The sequence below is a fragment of the Notolepis coatsorum genome (assembly GCF_963971535.1).
Source record: "Notolepis coatsorum genome assembly, chromosome: 9".
Taxonomy (NCBI): Eukaryota; Metazoa; Chordata; class Actinopteri; order Aulopiformes; family Paralepididae; genus Notolepis; species Notolepis coatsorum.
In genome coordinates this window covers 67,774,052-67,793,242 of record NC_140173.1, presented here as the reverse complement: position 1 = coordinate 67,793,242, position 19,191 = coordinate 67,774,052, and the positions used below count along the sequence as shown (strand labels likewise).

The following is a 19,191-nucleotide window of genomic DNA, read 5'->3' as shown; positions in this document are numbered from 1 at the left end:
GAGTTGTGACAGTGATAGTTCTGGCAGAAGAGCCGGCCGTCCGAGCCCTTTGTTGTAGAGTAGAGCCTGATGGCGGTATAAAGGACCGGCCCAGGCGGTTTGTGGTGTGTCGGGGGAGGATGAGTCAATAGGCTGAACGTGCTCTTCATTCTGGCTAGCTCCTCGTAGAGGGGGTGAGAGGGGTTCTCCAGGATGGCTTCTAGCTTTTTCCTCATCCTCCTCTCAGCCACCACCTCTAGGTTATCCAGCTCACCACCCACTACTGAGCTAGCCTTCTTCACCAGCTTGTTCAGCTTGCTGGAGTCCCTCGAGTTGATGTTGCCCCCCCCCCCAGCACACCACAGCTAAAAAGAGGACGCTGGCTAGGGGTGGACGGTATAAACGGTATGAATTTGCGTTACGGTATGGATTTTGATTATACCTTCATACCTTGTGACCGGTAGACTAGAGCAGCTAGTCACAGCAGTAGCAATGACGTTAACGTTACTTGACGATTCACTCAACGTTTGCAGTGGTCGTTGCATAGTGTTTAATTGTACTGAGTTTTTCTCCACTTGCTCACGGACCTTGTCATATAGTTTGGGCATTTCAATTTGGCTAAGGAGGCTGAGAGGAGACTTGCTTTAGCGCAGCAACGGGCTAACATTAGCCATTTTAAGATAAATTAATATGCCGCGATATATACCGTTACCGTCTATGCTTCAAATTATACCGTGATATACATTTTAGACCATACCGTCCAGCCCTAACGCTGGCTACAACCAACTGGTAGAAAGATAGCAGCAGTTGACAACCTAAGTCTCCTCAGCAAGAACAGCCTACTCTGTCCCTTCCTGTAGAGGGCCTCAGTGTTGTCCGATCAGTCAAGTTTATTGTTCAGGTGAACTCTGAGGAACTTGTAGGACTCCACCATCTCTACCTCCTATAACATTCTGAAGTTTCTTACACAATAAAGAAAAATCACTTTTAGTGCTAATGAAATAGAGTAACATAGGGCTGAACTTGAGTTGAACTTGAACTTGTGTACTCATGTTTTTCTGTAGTAGTTGCAATATTCCATTCAATAATTTACAAACTATGCATTCTAGCAAGAAAGGCTGGACTACAAACCATGCATTCTAGCAAAAAACTAAAACAAAAGGCAGACTGACTGTCACAAAACAGTCACATCTAGGGACCTTAAAACCTACTCTAGTGAGGCCTTTAACCAAGAACTGGAGAGCCTGGACTGGTCAGAATAGCTCAGTGGTACACTAGTTGAAGAAACATGGCTTGGATTCAAAACCAAATTCTCATGAATACTAAACAACATGGCGCCCCTGAGAACCACCAGGGTTAAAAATCGCACTGAGCCATGGATGCACTCAGACATACTGACCGCTATGAAATCCAGAGACAAAAAATTCTCTGAACTTCATAAAAGTCAGTCAAAGCTTGCCAAAAGCTTCAACAGTGATCTCCAAGCCCACGTGGTTAAACTCAAACAACAACAAAACAGGCTAAGAAACTATGTAAATACCATGATCAAATCTGCACAAAAAAAATTATAAAACTGAGGAAAACAAAAACAAACCCTGTGAGCTTTGGAAACAACCAACTAGGCTGCAGTAAAAAACTGAAAACCAGATTTACAAACATCAACATAAAGACAGAAAACACTCTTATCACAGACAAGCTGGATGTGGCCAAAACATATTCTTTACAAACATAGCCACAACACTGGTTAATAAACTACCCTCCCATTCAGGGCATTTTGGGGTAAAACACATCCTAGCCATCTACAAAAACCTAGGGGTTCGCAAAGATGACTTCAAACTCAAAATGGTAACAACTGATGAGGTGTTCAAAAAACTGAGCGCCCTCCAACCTAACAAGGCCACTGGCCATGACAATATCCCCTCCAAATTCCTCAGAGACTCAGCAGCCACCATCACCCCAGTTATCACCCACATAATAAACCTCTCCATAAAACAGGGACACGTCCCCAAAGATTTCAAAATTGTGACCCCCCCTGCACAAAAAAGGCAGCAAATTAGACCCAGGCAACTACCACCCTGTTTCTATTCTTACCTCCATCTCGAAAGTTATGGAAGAAATTGTCTACGAACAGGTTGAAAAGTACCTTGCGGAAAAAAAGCTAATCTACGAATTCCAATCTGGCTTCAGAACATCCCATTCCACTGACACATGCCTTCTCTATTTGAACGTCCACATCAAACACGATGTGGACGCGGGCAAATATTGCGGCATGGTCATGCTGGACCTCCAAAAGGCTTTCGACACTGTCAATCACTCCATTCTGATTGATAAGCTAAAAGCAATTGGTTTTGATAGTTCATCAGTGAGCTGGATGCAATCCTATCTGGAGGGGAGAGAACAGATGGTGGAGGTGAACGGTACCCTACCCCCCCCCCCCCCCCTCCCTGTGAGCTGTGGTGTTCCACAAGGAAGCATACTAGGACCTTTACTGTTTTTAATTTTATGCAAATTACATGTCATCAGCTTGTGACTGCAACTTGTTCCTGTTCGCGGATGACTCAGCCCTGCTGGTCTCCGACAGGGACAAGTTGCAGGTTGAAAAAGCCCTCAGCTCTGAACTCGGCAGAATATGCACCTGGCTCGCTGATAACCAACTATCATTACACCTGGATAAAACAGAATCCATTCTCTTTGGCTCAAATAGCAAACTCAGCCAGGCCAACGGGTTTGCTGTCGGAGAGGTGTGGACTTGGGGCTTTGTCGCTCTGCAGACGTTCTACATGCACCTCCAGCTACATAGCACACTGAAGGAATGGGGGTAAAGCCACAAGGCACAGTAGGAGCACCTCGAACAACTTACAGAGTACAGCTTGGGGTTGATCTTCACACCAGCTTTGGCTCCTCCGAATGGCACGTCTGAAAGACATTCAAATGTGCAGTGTGTTACTACGGTTTGGACCATGTATTTGTATACCATCATCATCACTATTGTCTGATTCAATCCTGCCACTCACTACTGTTATCACTATTATCATTATTACTTGCACTTTGTTCTATGTTCTATGTTCTATTACCTATGTACCTATCCCCAAGTTTGCTCAGAACATGCCCCCCTAGCTCATGGAATTAACTCCAACAGTCCTTAAAGCTTGAGATTATCCCCTCTGTTGCAGTTTAAAACCTTGATCTCCAACCTTAAACCCTCACGAGTTTAAATAAAGGTTTGAGACATGTACCCCCCCCCCCCCCCCCTCCCCCACACACTGCTATGACACTTGAATTTCCCCAAGTTGGATTAATAAAGGAACACTTGACTTGATGTGTTTGAATCTACGAGTGCGAACACAATGCAGAGGGAGTGGTGCCAGTCTGCGTGTGTGTGCATATGTGTATGTATGTGTGTGTGTGTGTGTGTGTGTGTGTGTGTGTGTGTGTGTGTGTGTGTGTGTGTGTGTGTGTGTGTGTGTGTGTGTGTGTGTGTGTGTGTGTGTACTTGCATGAGTGTGTACACACGCAAGCATACAGTGTATACACTCTACGGGATGAATGCACAACTTACCCACGACAGCACATTTGTATGTCATCAGTGAGGCCAGGGCTTTCACCTCGTCCATGTGGACCTCTGTGCTGTACCGGATACCTGCAACACACAATGAGGGGTCAGAGGGATGAGACAATACAGTCCATGGACTCACTGTTCGCGAGCAGACAAACAGAGGGAGCAGCCCCCCCCCCCCACCCTTCAGGGAGCAGCCCCCCCCCCCCACCCTTCAAGTCACAGCTTCCTGATTCAAACTGATATGATTATCATTTACCAGATTCATGTGATCTATAATCAAACTGAAATTATTATTACTGGGATTATTCCAGACTCAAGTAATTTGTCTATTTAAGGCTAGACAGTAGCCCCCCCCCCCCCCCTCCCTAATAGGCAAAAATAATATTTGAATAGACATCACTATCAAACTTTCGCAGTGTGTTATGTACATATAAAGTAAGAAGAAATATATTGCAAGTTTTCTGAATTGTATGTTGATATATGCAAACTTCCACATTAAATATGCACACATTTGCATATATCTCCAAGACACGAATCACCAACATGGATAATGCCAGATTCAAAAACTTGGTTTCATTTTGTTGATACATTCAAAACAGAACTTTTTCCAGAAGGGATTGTGGCTATGTCATAAAAAAATCTATTTTCACCTAGTTTTGGTATAAAATTGACTATATCAACAAACCCTTCTGGAATTAGAAGCAGGATATGGATAGGAAGAAATGTGGAACGTTTGGTGTGTGTAGGTACTAGGGAAATGGAGTTCCAAGTAAAATGCATAAAAACTAGTTTTTGAGAAAACCTCAATGTTTTGTATTGTAATTGTGATCTATGGACACAATCAGACAAAATTAAGTAAAATAAACAACTAATTGTGTGTTTTCGATATTTTATTGACACTAGTCTGAAATAAGACATGTTAAGGAAGCAAAATATAACAACATCTCAATATCGTCGGGAAAAAAGCAAAAAGGCGATTTCGGGGTTACTGTCTTGCCTTTGAATCTACAGTTTCCCCTCATTCTGTCACGTCAGTTAAAATACAAAATGGTTGCAGCTGGAAGAGGGTCTGGTTGTTTATGGAGAGAAGAGGAGAGGAAGAGAAGAGAAGAGAAGAGAAGAGAAGAGAAGAGAAGAGAAGAGAAGAGAAGAGAAGAGAAGAGAAGAGAAGAGAAGAGAAGAGAAGAGAAGAGAGAAAGAAAGAAAGAAAGAAAGAAAGAAAGAAAGAAAAGAAAAAAAGAAAGAAAGAAAGAAAGAAAGAAAGAAAGAAAGAAAGAAAGAAAGAAAGAAACCTTCGCCCCTCCTCCCTGCCAGTATCTAGTGGTATGAGTCAGACTTCAGACCACAGCAGGCAACGCTAACCCACCCCTGGAAAACTGGGTGTGGTCCCCTAGTCGTACAGTAATACACATTAACAGTACAGTAGTATAGTCACATTAACAGTACAGTAGTAGTACAGTCACATTAACAGTACAGTAGTAGTACAGTCACATTAACAGTGGTCAAATTAACAGCACAGTAGTATAGTCACATTATGAGTACAGTAGTATACAGTCACATTAACAGTACAGTAGTATACAGTCACATTAACAGTAGTCACATTAACAGTACAGTAGTATAGTCACATTATGAGTACAGTAGTATAGTCACATTAACAGTACAGTAGTATACACTCAGTCACATTAACAGTATAGTATAGTCACATTAACAGTACAGTAGTATAGTCACATTATGAGTACAGTAGTATAGTCACATTATGAGTACAGTAGTATAGTCACATTAACAGTACAGTAGTATAGTCACATTAACAGTATGTAGTATACAGTCACATTAACAGTACAGTAGTATAGTCACATTAACAGTACAGTAGTATACAGTCACAATAACACTTTCAGTGCCAAAAACGACATATTACGTTTTTGCTCGACAAGCATTGAGTGCCAAAAACGACTTATTACGTTTTTGGATTGTTTGATCTTTTTACGTTGATTCCCGCTCTACAGTCTTGCCGGGAGCGATCTGCATCATTTTAGCACGTCCCCACACATTAGAACTGCAATGCTGATCGACTATCAGCAGGTGGCAGTATCGTCCGTGTCTGAACTGCAATAGCTTGGGGTTGATAGTCAGCCTCACTTTCATTTCTCCTTGGTTAGTGGCCCCTCCTCCTGCTGGAACAGAAATTCACATTGCTCGCCTCGGAATTCCGTTGCATAAGCGCATTTGACCATCGAAACATGTATAGACATATACACTGGTAATCGCGATGGCGATGCGATCACTTGGAATTATTCTTCTTGGAATACCTTCTGGCTAAGGTAAGGTACATTCTATTTTACCGAATCTGAAACATTATTGCGATATATTTAGTATTGCGATACTATCGTATCGTGACGCAAGTATCGCGATAGTATCGTATCGTGAGGTCTCTGGCGATTCCCACCCCTAATAGTCACATTAACCATACTGTACTATAGTATACAGTCAACAGCATACGTACTGTGACAGTGAGCTAGAACTAGTTTGCGGTTATTGTCGTTGTTACTGCTGTAAATCAACTGTGTGATAAATATCATGTAGTCCATCTATTGCATAAGTTGAAGTATAAATATAGTATAACTGCGATGGCTTCCCTGGCGTCCCACGTTGAATGTTAAACCCTGTTGAAACACCTACAACAACACTCTCGGTTGTACAGCCAAGCTTTTCTCTCCTTTCCTCCCCAAGCGGTGTTTTGGCCAGCAGACAGGATAAGCAAGCGTCTCACTGCCCCCGTCTGCACGCTGAGGGGAAGACCCTCCAGCAGCTCTGGACAAGCACACAAGTGTACTTACACGACCTCCTCAAGACCGAGAGTGGGTCAGATTCCTCAGAAAGGAATCTGCAGCCTGTGCGGCCTAAAACGTAGGTCTACGTCAAGTTGCATACCAGTGATTTGACCAGTGGGAGTTGTGTGATGTGTTGGGTTCTGCACTGAAAGAAACGTTTATTTCTCAAAGACCAATGAAGTGGTGGAACGGAAGGTACTTCACCACTTTTTTTAAGATCTCCTTATTTTTTGCATTCGCTTGTATTTCAGTTGTTAAGTTGTTCATTCTAGTTAAGCATTGTGTGATTGTGTGACTGTGTGATTTTGTGTCAAGGGCGGACTAGCAATGTACGTTTTTTCATTGTACGGCAAACTGTTAACTGTGCACATGACAATAAATCATCTTGAATCTTGAAGGTACTGTATGCTATTCCTAATATTACTGATACTGAATAGTACTGCACACTAAATCATAGCTAACTGTCAACATGATAAATAAATGATTGTGTCCCCCCCCCCGGGACATTCACTGTTAGTTACCAGTGTCTGCTTACAAATAGAATGAATCCTTGCGGCGAGTGTTCTGAGTAAATCCTCACCAGGTGGAAGAACCTGATCTCAACTCCCCTGTGAATCAACTGTTGATTCAGATTAAACAGAATTCTAACAGGCCTTCTCTTCTGCGTAGCCATTCATGACATGAGACTTGGTGCAAAATGCAAAGAGTGGTGAGAGGCGTAGACACAGGCTGGATTTATGGCTGCAACTCAAATCTGATTATTTTCAACTATGCAGGACAGATGTAGTGTTTTCCTAACTATTTATAGATGGGGGGGAGGAGGAGAAACAAATTTTTCCTGTTATGACAGCACATGTGCTCAACGTTCAGGTTCATTTTTTCACTCCTGTTGCAAGCTGTGTTCTCTTATCATCTCCCCTGTCGTTACTAGAGTTGTTCCGATACCGATACCAGTATCGGAAATGCCGCCGATACTGCCTAAAATGCTGGTATCGGTATCGGCGAGTACCCTCTAATTCTGCGCTCCGATACCATATGACGTAATTTATCAACAACACTGTGGTCTGCTGCGTGAGCATTATAAAACAAACGTGTTTTTAACCGACCGTGAATTAAAGTGTCAATGCCATTTGTCATTTTAACAGCAGATACTTTCCAAATACTTTGCCATCGTCCCGACAGAGCGCTGTTGACGGGGAGCTCTGATGGGTTCGCTTGGTGGTGTTATTAGCATTGAACAGCTAACCGAAAGCTAGCGTTAACTAACGTTAAAGTTTTAGCTTTAACGTTACCTTGGCTAAAGTTGGGGCTATTCATAATCCAGCAATAATGGCTGCAGACCTGCAAGCAAAGTACAGCAAGTTGGCAAAGGAGTATTCCAAGTTAAATCACATTTTCACCAGTAACGTTACAGTCTTTCCATCTACCGGTAGCTCATGCTAGCTAACCTAGCTCACGTTAACGTCGTCACTGATCTACCACCTCGCGTACACAATTAAATGACATGTTGCGGACAGCCATATCGGTGACAATGTTTAGCTTTTAGTGCCAAATGATAAGAGTCTGAGGCGGAGTCTCAAAAGAGAATGTTGAATATTTATTGTGCAAAAAAATCACAACAGAGCCTCTGGTACTACAGTAGTTAACCTAAACAGAGCCTTGTGGAAGCAAGTGCAGCAACGAATAATGTCCGTGTGGAACTAATGTGCCAACAACCTTTCCGTGGGTGAACTCATTGAGATAGTTTTCAATTACTGATACTAATACTAATCTATACAATCACCTGTTGTTGAATAAATACCATTACTTTGTAGTTATTACTAAAAAACAGTATATATAAAAAACAGTAGCTGTATAAAATAAAAAATTTTTAAAGTTTTATAATTTATATAATATATATATTTTTTTTTAATGTATGCACTGGTATCGGATCAGTATCGGTATCGGCCGATACCCAAAGCTTAGGTATCGGAATCGGATCGGGAAGGAAAAAATGGTATCGGAACATCTCTAGTCGTTACCCCCTGTGTACCAGGGGTGTAATGCTGTAATGGGTGTAATGATGTAAACAAGACGAAAGTCTTTCTCTGGTCTGCATCCCCTTAACAATTGTGTGTATTGAGCCGTACTGTACCCATTCTGCAATCTGTTAATACAATTTTCAATCAATCAATACCTGTATCACTGTAGTGTACACTGTAGTACTAATCTATATACAGGGGGCGAAATTAACTTTTTGACTCACCGGCCAGTGGCGGGTAGATGGGAAGAATCTACCCGCCAAGCATATTTCTTACCTGCCAACTTTCTTTTGATTAAATTTTTTTTTATTATTTTATATAATTTTTTTTTAATAAAATATATATATTATATAATCATACTTGTAGTTGTATTATCTGCGAGACATCGCCACCTCGCTGTCTGCAAACAGCTCCACTGTCTGTGTGTATACTCGAGTGGCCTCCAGCTCCAGCAAGGATTCTCCGGCGCTGCAGCTGGACCCTAAACCCTACATTCAGCATGAAAGGATTCTCCTGCGCTGCACCTGGACCCTAGTCAGCAGCCCTCATGCGATGTAAGCCAGGGGCTCGAATACGCATGTTGTAGGACATTGATGTCAGGAGCCATCTGTAGCTACTGCTGGATGGCGTTGGGACAACGTCTCAGTGAACTATTTAGTTTACTGCGACATTTCGTAGTGACTAGTGAGCTAACGTGGGCTACCTAGCCAACGGAGGTATTATGCACTGGACACGTGCTGGAGCAGTTGTTGATGTCGGGAGCTACTGTATCAGTAGCTAGCCGGCTGGATAACGTTACACAATGCCTCATGTATTAAACTAAAAGTGAATAGTTGACTGGGTCATTTTGTAACAGTAGCTAACATTAGTTCACGGAGGTCCCTCTGACTGACTAGACTAATGTCACGGTGACTGTCGGAGGCAATGGCCTCCGTTTACATGCAGCAGCATACAGAAACAGGTGCGGGAGGGGTAGGAGCAGCAATGCGCTGCTGAGACAGCGAGTGAGAACTCCGCTCAGAATTGGATCATGATTTTCGGTTTTCACATGACCATTGCCCGCCACACGGCGGGCAGACCTCTCAGTGGGAGGCGCCAAACATAAAAACTGAGCGCCAATGGCGGGTGGCGGGCTCTAGTTTCGCCCCCTGTCTATATATATATTTTTTTTTTATCCATTTTTTCTCCCATTTTCTATATTTTCTCCCATCCCAATTTCGTATATCATCCAATTCAACCCTCCCCTGTCACGGACGCTGTTTCTTGCCTCCCACAAGCCGGCTGCAATGTGGACTAAGTCATACATAGCACAAGTCCCCTCCGGTACTCGAGGTAACAGCAGTCGCATCTTTTCGCCTGCGCAGCTCGATCTCTCAGTGGCGAGGAGTAACGCGTGGGAGGCTCACGCTGCCCCCGACACTTCCTGATTCTACTGCGCAGGCGCACCAACCGACCTGTAGGAGTCACTGTCCACAACGCCCGATCCCCACCCATCAGTTTCCCACCCCCTAATACGGCCAATGTGTATTAGTACGGACGACCAGCTAAACTGAAAGCAAATGTGGAGCGCTGGGCTCGAACTGACGAGCCCAGCGTCTCCAGCATTTCGTGGGGAGCGCTTTGCCCACTACGCCACGTAGCCGCCCCTACTAATCTATATATTTTATACCCAGTTTAATTACCTGTACATTGTATACTATTGCACTTTGTTTCAGTCTGAGAGCGGCATTCAAATCCTTGAGACACAGAGCGATGGGAGGGTAATGACCATCAAACTACCATCAAATTACCACTGTTTTGTAAGAGCAGGTACGACACCAATCTGTAGGAGAACATTTGGGGCTTTTAGACCTCAGCTCAACTATATTAAATTAACATTCCCAAGGCCGAGACAGAACTGGTGATCATTCCCTGATCACTGGAGAAAAAGCTAATGTAGTCTGATTCCTGAGTCATCAAGGCTGGGTATCACCCAATTCAAATTCGATTCACAAGGTCCCAGATTCAATTTGATTTAAATTCTTATTACCGATTCAGTTAGGCTTGACGGCGCTGGTTACAGGGGGCTGGGACCTGTCGGCTAGTTTCCATAGTAGTTCAGTAGAAACTCAGCGTGGGGCAAACTAGAGACGTCTGCGGTAACGGGAGGCGTGCTAGAGAGAGACCTGAGGTAACGGGAGGCGTGCTAGAGAGAGACCTGAGGTAACGGGAGGCGTGCTAGAGAGAGACCTGAGGTAACGGGAGGCGTGCTAGAGAGAGACCTGAGGTAACGGGAGGCGTGCTAGAGAGAGACCTGAGGTAACGGGAGGCGTGCTAGAGAGAGACGTCTGCGGTAACGGGAGGCGTGCTAGAGAGAGACCTGAGGTAACGGGAGGCGTGCTAGAGAGAGACCTGAGGTAACGGGAGGCGTGCTAGAGAGAGACCTGAGGTAACGGGAGGCGTGCTAGAGAGAGACCTGAGGTAACGGGAGGCGTGCTAGAGAGAGACGTCTGCGGTAACGGGAGGCGTGCTAGAGAGAGACCTGAGGTAACGGGAGGCGTGCTAGAGAGAGACCTGAGGTAACGGGAGGCGTGCTAGAGAGAGACCTGAGGTAACGGGAGGCGTGCTAGAGAGAGACGTCTGCGGTAACGGGAGGCGTGCTAGAGAGAGACGTCTGCGGTAACGGGAGGCGTGCTAGAGAGAGACCTGAGGTAACGGGAGGCGTGCTAGAGAGAGACCTGAGGTAACGGGAGGCGTGCTAGAGAGAGACCTGAGGTAACGGGAGGCGTGCTAGAGACCTGAGGTAACGGGAGGCGTGCTAGAGAGAGACGTCTGAGGTAACGGGAGGCGTGCTAGAGAGAGACCTGAGGTAACGGGAGGCGTGCTAGAGAGAGACGTCTGAGGTAACGGGAGGCGTGCTAGAGAGAGACGTCTGAGGTAACGGGAGGCGTGCTAGAGAGAGACCTGAGGTAACGGGAGGCGTGCTAGAGAGAGACGTCTGAGGTAACGGGAGGCGTGCTAGAGAGAGACCTGAGGTAACGGGAGGCGTGCTAGAGAGAGACCTGAGGTAACGGGAGGCGTGCTAGAGAGAGACCTGAGGTAACGGGAGGCGTGCTAGAGCTTTTAGCAAAAACCTTCACTCATCTGAAAAAAAAGGCATCCATTAAGACAGATTTGGGGATTATAAGAATCTATTCAATATCGTTTTTTTTGTATGCGCCCCACCCGGACCTAATGAGTCATAGCAAACAAAAGCTGCCCTATTGTTTGGTGCATAACGATGAGCGTTAACAAGAAATACAGGCTATGTGCTAGTACAGACATATGAGTGTAGTAAGAGTAGGTAAGGGATATGTACAGATAATATAGATATAGTATCTACAGATATGTAAAAAGGATTATATGCAGGTATGTACAGACAGATGTGGATAGATATATATGCAGTAAGAATAAATATATATACAGTATACAGAGTTGTATGGGTTATATGCAGGTGTAGTAGGTATATAGGAGGATTATATATGTATATTCAGACAGATATGGATATGTATATATGTGATCAATATAAATATATAATGTATATATGCAGTATATACAGGACTGTTGTACATGCTATCATGGGTAGTTAACATTATTATGATTACTAAGATTACAGTGTAGGGTATGTAGATTATAAACTACATACATGTATTACAGACAGAGTTATGTCTCTGTCCTGGTGAGAGATGTCTGTCCTTTCCAGGGGTCATAGGTAACGTGACACAGGCAGGCGCACAGGAACTTCACTGTACATTTAGCCCCTACATGTGTGTGTGTGTGTGTGTGTGTGTGTGTGTGTGTGTGTGTGTGTGTGTGTGTGTGTGTGTGTGTGTGTGTGTGTGTGTGTGTGTGTGTGTGTGTGTGTGTACTGTTACTGTATCAATAACCAGACTGTGTAGGAGGACAAAGCATACTGGGTGGTCAGCATTCCTTTCGTAGGTGGGGGTAAAAAAAACAGGTAAACTGGTACTCCTTTTTATTAACACGCCTTACCCTCTTACAGGTTATTCAAACCTTGGTGTTATCATATCTCAAATATCTCAACAAACTTCAGATTGTGCAGAATAGAGCAGCTCGTCTTGCACTCAGGTGTTCTACGAGAACAGGTGTAGACCAAATGCATAGTGATCTTGCGTGGTAGTAGAGGACAGATCGACACGCAGCCTACTAACACTATTTAGGAATATAACTGTCTAAACAACCAAGCTGCCTGTACTCAAGAATAACCTTTTCACAAGACAGACATGAGCACAGGACAAGACAAGTTACCACCAGGGGTCATGTTTCAATTCCTCTACCGAGATCAAATGCAATTAAAATAACTGCTATGTATAGGGCCATCTCACAGTGGAATAGGTTGCCATATATAATTACTCAAGCAACAAGCAAAGAAAGCTTTAAAAAGCAAGTAAAGAGGTTACTTTTGGGTACAGGCACAATGCTTTTAATTTTAATTATTTTACTAGTCATTTTGTAATATTTTGGCATAATGCTAATGTAATGAGGTGGGTTGGGTTGGATGGGTGTGGGGGGAATTATGTTTGATTATGTTACGTATATTGTTTCGTATGTTTATTGTTGGTTTTATTTTTAATTATGTCGTTTGTTTGTATTTATTGTTTTGTGTGGACCCCAGGAAGAATAGATGTTGCCATTTGTAACAGCTAATGGGGATCCAAATAAACTCAAACTAATCTTTTCAGCGCTGTCCGCTCACATACATGAAGCAGTTAGCATTATCATTTTAAAACGCTTTGCTATAAACTACTGAATCCATTATGGACCCTACTTGGTTAGAAAGATAGACTAATCAACTAACTAGCAGACTATGTTAGAACCACTTAAATCTGTGTTTTTAATTCTTTAATTAATTTTAATTTAATTTTTTATTTAACAGCATTTTCCATTCATTCACATTAATATTTCCTGTAGCCTATTGTAGAAAGCATTTCATTGGATGCAAAGTTAGAATACGCTAGGCTGTGCCATATGTGCACATAGTCTTTTACATATCTGTACGATATCTTTACATTTACATATCTGTAGACTAGATACTACATCTTTACATTCACATATTTACACATCTGTATACTAAATATTTACATATTTGCATATCTGTAGATACTACATCTATATCTGCACATATCCTACTCTTACTAGTTACACTGCTGGCCAGTATGACTACTACCATACTGTCTTTATACCTGTATCACTGTACATATTATACTACAACTCTGTACATACATCTGATTAGCACTATTACTCAGTAGTACTCATTTATATATTTTATACTCAGTTTAATCACCTGTACATATTACGATCACACTTTACTGCTACATTTGTACTCTAGTTGGATGCCAAACTTATTTTCATTGTACTGTACTTGTGCTGTATAATGACAATACATTTGAATCTAATCTAATCATAAAAGTGTCATATCATGGCATTAACGCATGATGACGTGTTGGCGGATTTGCATAACATTAAGATCCCAAATAAATCACTACTATACCTACTTTTATGGCGGAGGCGACCATGCAAGGTGCCAACCTGCTCATCAGGAGCAATTAGGGGTTAAGTGGCTTGCTCAAGGACACATCGACACGCTACCCGGGAGGAGTGGGAATCGAACAGGGAACCTCCGGATTACCAGACGACTGCTCTACCTCCCGAGCCACTATATCGCCCACCCATAGATACCAACGAGCAGGATGAGTAATCAACATTTTTTATAGTTTTTCAGGAACTGAGCAGCACGAGAAATATGTGATAAAAATAATAACTTAAAGGAGGCAATGCTGATTGTCTTAATTACAGCTGAAATAATAAGGTAGCAGTCCCTATAAGACAAGGTGTTGCTATTTTCTCATTGAGCTGTAATTAAACACAACACAGGATTCAACGCCCCCCCCCCCCCCCCCCCCCCGGTGACATCACTGCCGGTGGCCACATTCAAACTCATTCACTCTCAATAACTATCAAACTAAATGAATGTGTGCAAAACTGTTTACAGTTTCTGCATGTGTGTGAGATTACATGCAAATCAGCATTGTTTTTTGGTGAAGTGCCCCTTTAAACTGTATTTTGATTTCACCTGGGGGGGGACTTTTTAGAGTTATTAGACTAATACACCCGGCAGCCATGGGTTTACATACACTATGCACACGCTTTCGAGCTAATACGAGCTAGTTAGCCAATGCCATGGTGTGTGTGTGTGTGTATGTGCGTGTGTATACCGTATGTGTGTGTGTATACCGTATGTGTGTGTGTGTGCATGTATACCGTATGTGTGTGTGTGTTACACACACAAGGTTGCAATATTGTTACATTTAAAGCATAGAGACCTGTCTCTGCTCCCATATTCCCACTGTCATTTTATTGTTGAGAATCATTTTTAAATAGCTGTATGTTTTTCTGTGAATATGCTTCCCTCCAAGACATTCCATCGATTTGCATTCATTTTCCAACCCCTTACCATAATCTAAAACATAAGCACAACATGTGTGTTTAAAGTGGAATGCCACACATTTTAAGAATTCACATTATATTTTCTTCCAGAGCCCCAGGCAGTTCAATTGATAACTAAATTGTTTTAGATTAATAATGGATAGAACTCATACACGCTTTTGCCAAGGGGCAAGGTGTGTGTGCGCGCATGCATGTCAGCTCTGACGTTTGGAGACTTAAGTTGAGACTGAGAGAGTTTTGGTTCCTATATAAACAGAAGCCTGTCACACACAAGCTGTCCACCACCTCCCTTGCAGGGGGTCCTGTGCTGACTGTGCGGGGCCCTGTACCCCTCCACCACCTCCCTTGCAGGGGGTCCTGTGCTGACTGTGCTGGGCCCTGTACCCCTCCACCACCTCCCTTGCAGGGGGTCCTGTGCTGACTGTGCTGGGCCCTGTACCCCTCCACCACCTCCCTTGCAGGGGGTCCTGTGCTGGGCCCTGTACCCCTCCACCACCTCCCTTGCAGGGGGTCCTGTGCTGGGCCCTGTACCCCTCCACCACCTCCCTTGCAGGGGGTTCTGTGCTGAGTCATGTACTCCACCACCTCCCTTGCAGGGGGTCCTGTGCTGGGTCCTGTACCCCTCCACCACCTCCCTTGCAGGGGGTCCTGTGCTGGGTCCTGTACCCCTCCACCACCTCCCTTGCAGGGGGTCCTGTGCTGGGCCCTGTACCCCTCCACCACCTCCCTTGCAGGGGGTCCTGTGCTGGGCCCTGTACCCCTCCACCACCTCCCTTGCAGGGGGTCCTGTGCTGGGTCCTGTACCCCTCCACCACCTCCCTTGCAGGGGGTCCTGTGCTGGGCCCTGTACCCCTCCACCACCTCCCTTGCAGGGGGTCCTGTGCTGGGCCCTGTACCCCTCCACCACCTCCCTTGCAGGGGGTCCTGTGCTGAGCCCTGTTCCCCTGTACCCCTCCACCACCTCCCTTGCAGGGGGTCCTGTGCTGAGCCCTGTTCCCCTCCACCACCTCCCTTGCAGGGGGTCCTGTGCTGAGCCCTGTTCCCCTGTACCCCTCCACCACCTCCCTTGCAGGGGGTCCTGTGCTGGGCCCTGTACCCCTCCACCACCTCCCTTGCAGGGGGTCCTGTGCTGAGCCCTGTTCCCCTGTACCCCTCCACCACCTCCCTTGCAGGGGGTCCTGTGCTGAGCCCTGTTCCCCTGTACCCCTCCCACTCACCTCCTTTACAGGGGGTTCTGTGCTGACTGTGCTGGGCCCTGTACCCCTCCACCACCTCCCACTCGCCGCTGTCCCTCTTGATGGGGAAGCACACGCTCAGGACGTGGTTGCACGGCTTGATGATCTTGAGGATTCCGCGCACCCGGTGCCTCTTCTGCTCGGGCGTCTCCCTGCTGTGCCTCAGGTCCTCGACCAGCTTGTCCTCCACGATCGCCGCGCCGCGGTCGAAGAAGCCCTCGACCATCCGGAAAAAGTTGGGGTCGTCGGCGACGTCCACGGCCTGGCTGTAGTTCCGCCGCCGCTGCAGCAGGAGAGACGCGGAAGCCGCCGCCGCTGCCACCGCCGGGAGAGCGGACTCGACGCATATTCCCGAGGCCAGAACGGGTCCCCGGGTGAGCAGTTCTCCCAAATACCTGTACATTATAATTGTGTTATTAATCTAGGAATATGTTAGAAAACCGAATGGGTCCTCAGGTGCGGCGGGGAGAGACACTGGAATGGGGCAACGAGGGGGGAACAAAAAAATGAGAGCCAGGCTGCGGCTCCTCCTCGTCCCTTCTTTCCGCGTTGATCTGACAGCAGCGTTCATACCGCGCCGCTCCCTTCCTCGTCGAGCAGCGTGTGTGCGAGCGTGTGCACGGAGGATTTCCACACACGCGCGCGCGCGCGCACAGGGGGAGCCCTTCTCGTGAACGCGCCGCGTGACATTTAGGTAGAGAATGAATAAGTACAAATAACAAGTGATTTATTTTTTATTAGCAACCTTTTAAAAATCAATGGCGAACCGCAGCGATTAGTGCGTGTGCTTGGTGCGTGTTATATTATTCCCGACGATCTCGATATCTCTCTCTCGCGAGACTCTCTCTGTCTCTCTCCCTCTCTGCTTTCCGCGGTCACGTGTACCGGGACGTGCCTTCACGTGTGGGGAGGAGTGCTGTGGTTGAGGGGCGTGTCGAGGGGAGTGTGCAGGAGGTGGGGGCTCTGGGCTCCAGCGTCATAAACACTTGAAAGAAAACACCGGCATGTGTGTGTCGACTAGTCGTCACGCACATGCTGTGTGTGTGAACATTTGTTCAAGTTCAAGTTTGTTTTTATTTGTCAGAACAAAATACAGAATACTTTATAATGAAATGCTTGTTTCTCAGAGTCCATTATCTTTGGATCAAATAACAAACTCAGCAAGTCCAACTGTTACATGGGTGACAAATTGACAATATATTGTCACAACTTAAGTAAAGATGAAATTACATACCTAGAATAGAATAGAATAGAAATATAATAGAAATACTTTAATTATCCAGAGGGAAATTTGACACTACAAATCGCTCACATTAAACATTTAGACAGAACACAGTCATGAATAAGAATAACAAAACAAATTGCCTAAGAATAAGAATAGAATAAAATATACAGTAAAAATATACAGAAGTCTAGAGTAAGTGTAATATTGCACAGTGTTGTTTCAAAAGTACTGTTGAACTGTCACTCTGTGCTCAGTGATGCAGTGAGGCACAGTGATGAAGTGATGCATACCTGGGCTCCATCCTAGAGAGGCAAATCTTTCCCGTGACAAAATGGCAACCAATGTAATAACAAAAGTCAACCAACGAACAACCCACTACGACTATATGCTTGCACCTCATGGTACCAAAGCACCTCAAAGGCAAGATTACAAACATCACAAAACAAACTGGTCAGACTACTGCTTGACCTTACTCTTAAAACCCACCTCACCCCTGCCGAGTACAGCAACTTGCAATGGGCCTGGTCTACAAGATACATTACATCACTAAGATACCCATGTACATGTTGAAATACTTCCCAAAGGTCAGTGAATTCCACGATCACAACACCAGAGGGAGCTCCACAAATCATGTTCAACCCAGATTCGGCTCAAACAAGGGACTAAACACGTTTCACAATTATGCCACAACAATCTGGAACGCCCTACCCACAGCCGTAAAATAATGTGAATCCCTACCCACCTTCAAAACCGCCCACAAAGAGCACCTATGGGAGGCTCAAATTCGAAACTGGCCCCCGTAAATGTCCAAACCCCACACACCCACCCGTCATAAATGTCATCTGTATATCTGTATGTTGTGTATGTCATAAATGTCATGATGAATTGAAAATGAGGGACCCTGATGTAAACAAGACGAAAGACTTTCTCTGGTCTGCATCCCAATTGTGTGTATTGAGCCGTACTGTATTGTACCCATTCTGCAATCTGTTAATACAATTTTCAATCAATCAATCAATCAATCAATCAATCAATCAATCTTAATCTTATGCAAATCCGTCAACACGTCATTTTATGCGTTATTGTCATGATATAACACTTTGTTTTTGTTTACAAATGTATAGCGGTATTACTATTGTTGGGGAAAATGTGTATACGAGGGTGGAGGTAGGAAAGGGGTTAGTCTTGACTAGTTTAATATAGGTCAACTAGCAGGGCTCAAAGACACTAGGGCGACAGTCTGGCTGATGTTCTTAAAACGGCCTCAAGATAGCAGATGGACATGTCAGTACATCATATCGTGTGTTCTAATCTTGTGTCTTTTCTCTCTTACACACATACACAGCACACACACAGACACAGCACACACACACAGACACACACAGTCGCACAGACATACACACCGACACACACACACATTCCCTGTGTCACAATACACACATACAATACACACACGTCTGTACACAGACGCACACACACACAGACACACACACACATACACACACACACACACAAACACACATATCTCACTCTCTCTTCATGTTCTTAATGTTTTACATCATATCGTGTGTGGATATCATATCTTGCTTATCTCTCCTCATGTTCTCTCTCTCTCCAATGTTAAATCTACGTATCATCTTAATGTACGTCATGTCAGATCTGACATGATGTGACACGTCATCATATCTGTCATGGGGGCAGGACTGAGAGGGGATTTAGGGACAGGCAAAGGGTTCCAGGACAGAGTGTTTTTGTTCAAGCTGTGGCGATCATCTTTGACCCATAGCTCTTGCTGTTAACGAACTTCTTTTCTTAAATAAATTACCTATTTGTTACAATTGGAAATATCGTCTCCTGC

The 19,191-nt window shown here is 44.7% G+C and overlaps 2 protein-coding genes across 2 annotated transcripts in view; one reads left to right on the top strand and one right to left on the bottom strand.

The window, feature by feature from the left end:
- glud1a (glutamate dehydrogenase 1a) overlaps positions 1-16,700 on the bottom strand; it is a 75,574-nt gene extending 58,874 nt beyond the window's left edge. Inside the window, exons 1-3 of the mRNA XM_084321793.1 lie at positions 16,091-16,700; positions 3,539-3,619; positions 2,840-2,895 (exon numbers count right to left, since the gene is read on the bottom strand). Coding sequence (XP_084177919.1) covers positions 2,840-2,895; positions 3,539-3,619; positions 16,091-16,511 — 558 coding nt within the window. The 5' untranslated portion in view covers positions 16,512-16,700. The remainder of the gene's footprint in view (positions 1-2,839; positions 2,896-3,538; positions 3,620-16,090) is intronic.
- A 2,413-nt stretch (positions 16,701-19,113) lies between these two features.
- The window catches only part of shld2 (shieldin complex subunit 2), a 178,324-nt gene continuing 178,246 nt past the window's right edge, over positions 19,114-19,191 (top strand). Inside the window, exon 1 of the mRNA XM_084321641.1 lies at positions 19,114-19,191. This exon is cut by the window's right edge and continues 125 nt beyond it. The gene's annotated coding sequence lies outside the window, so the exon portion shown is untranslated.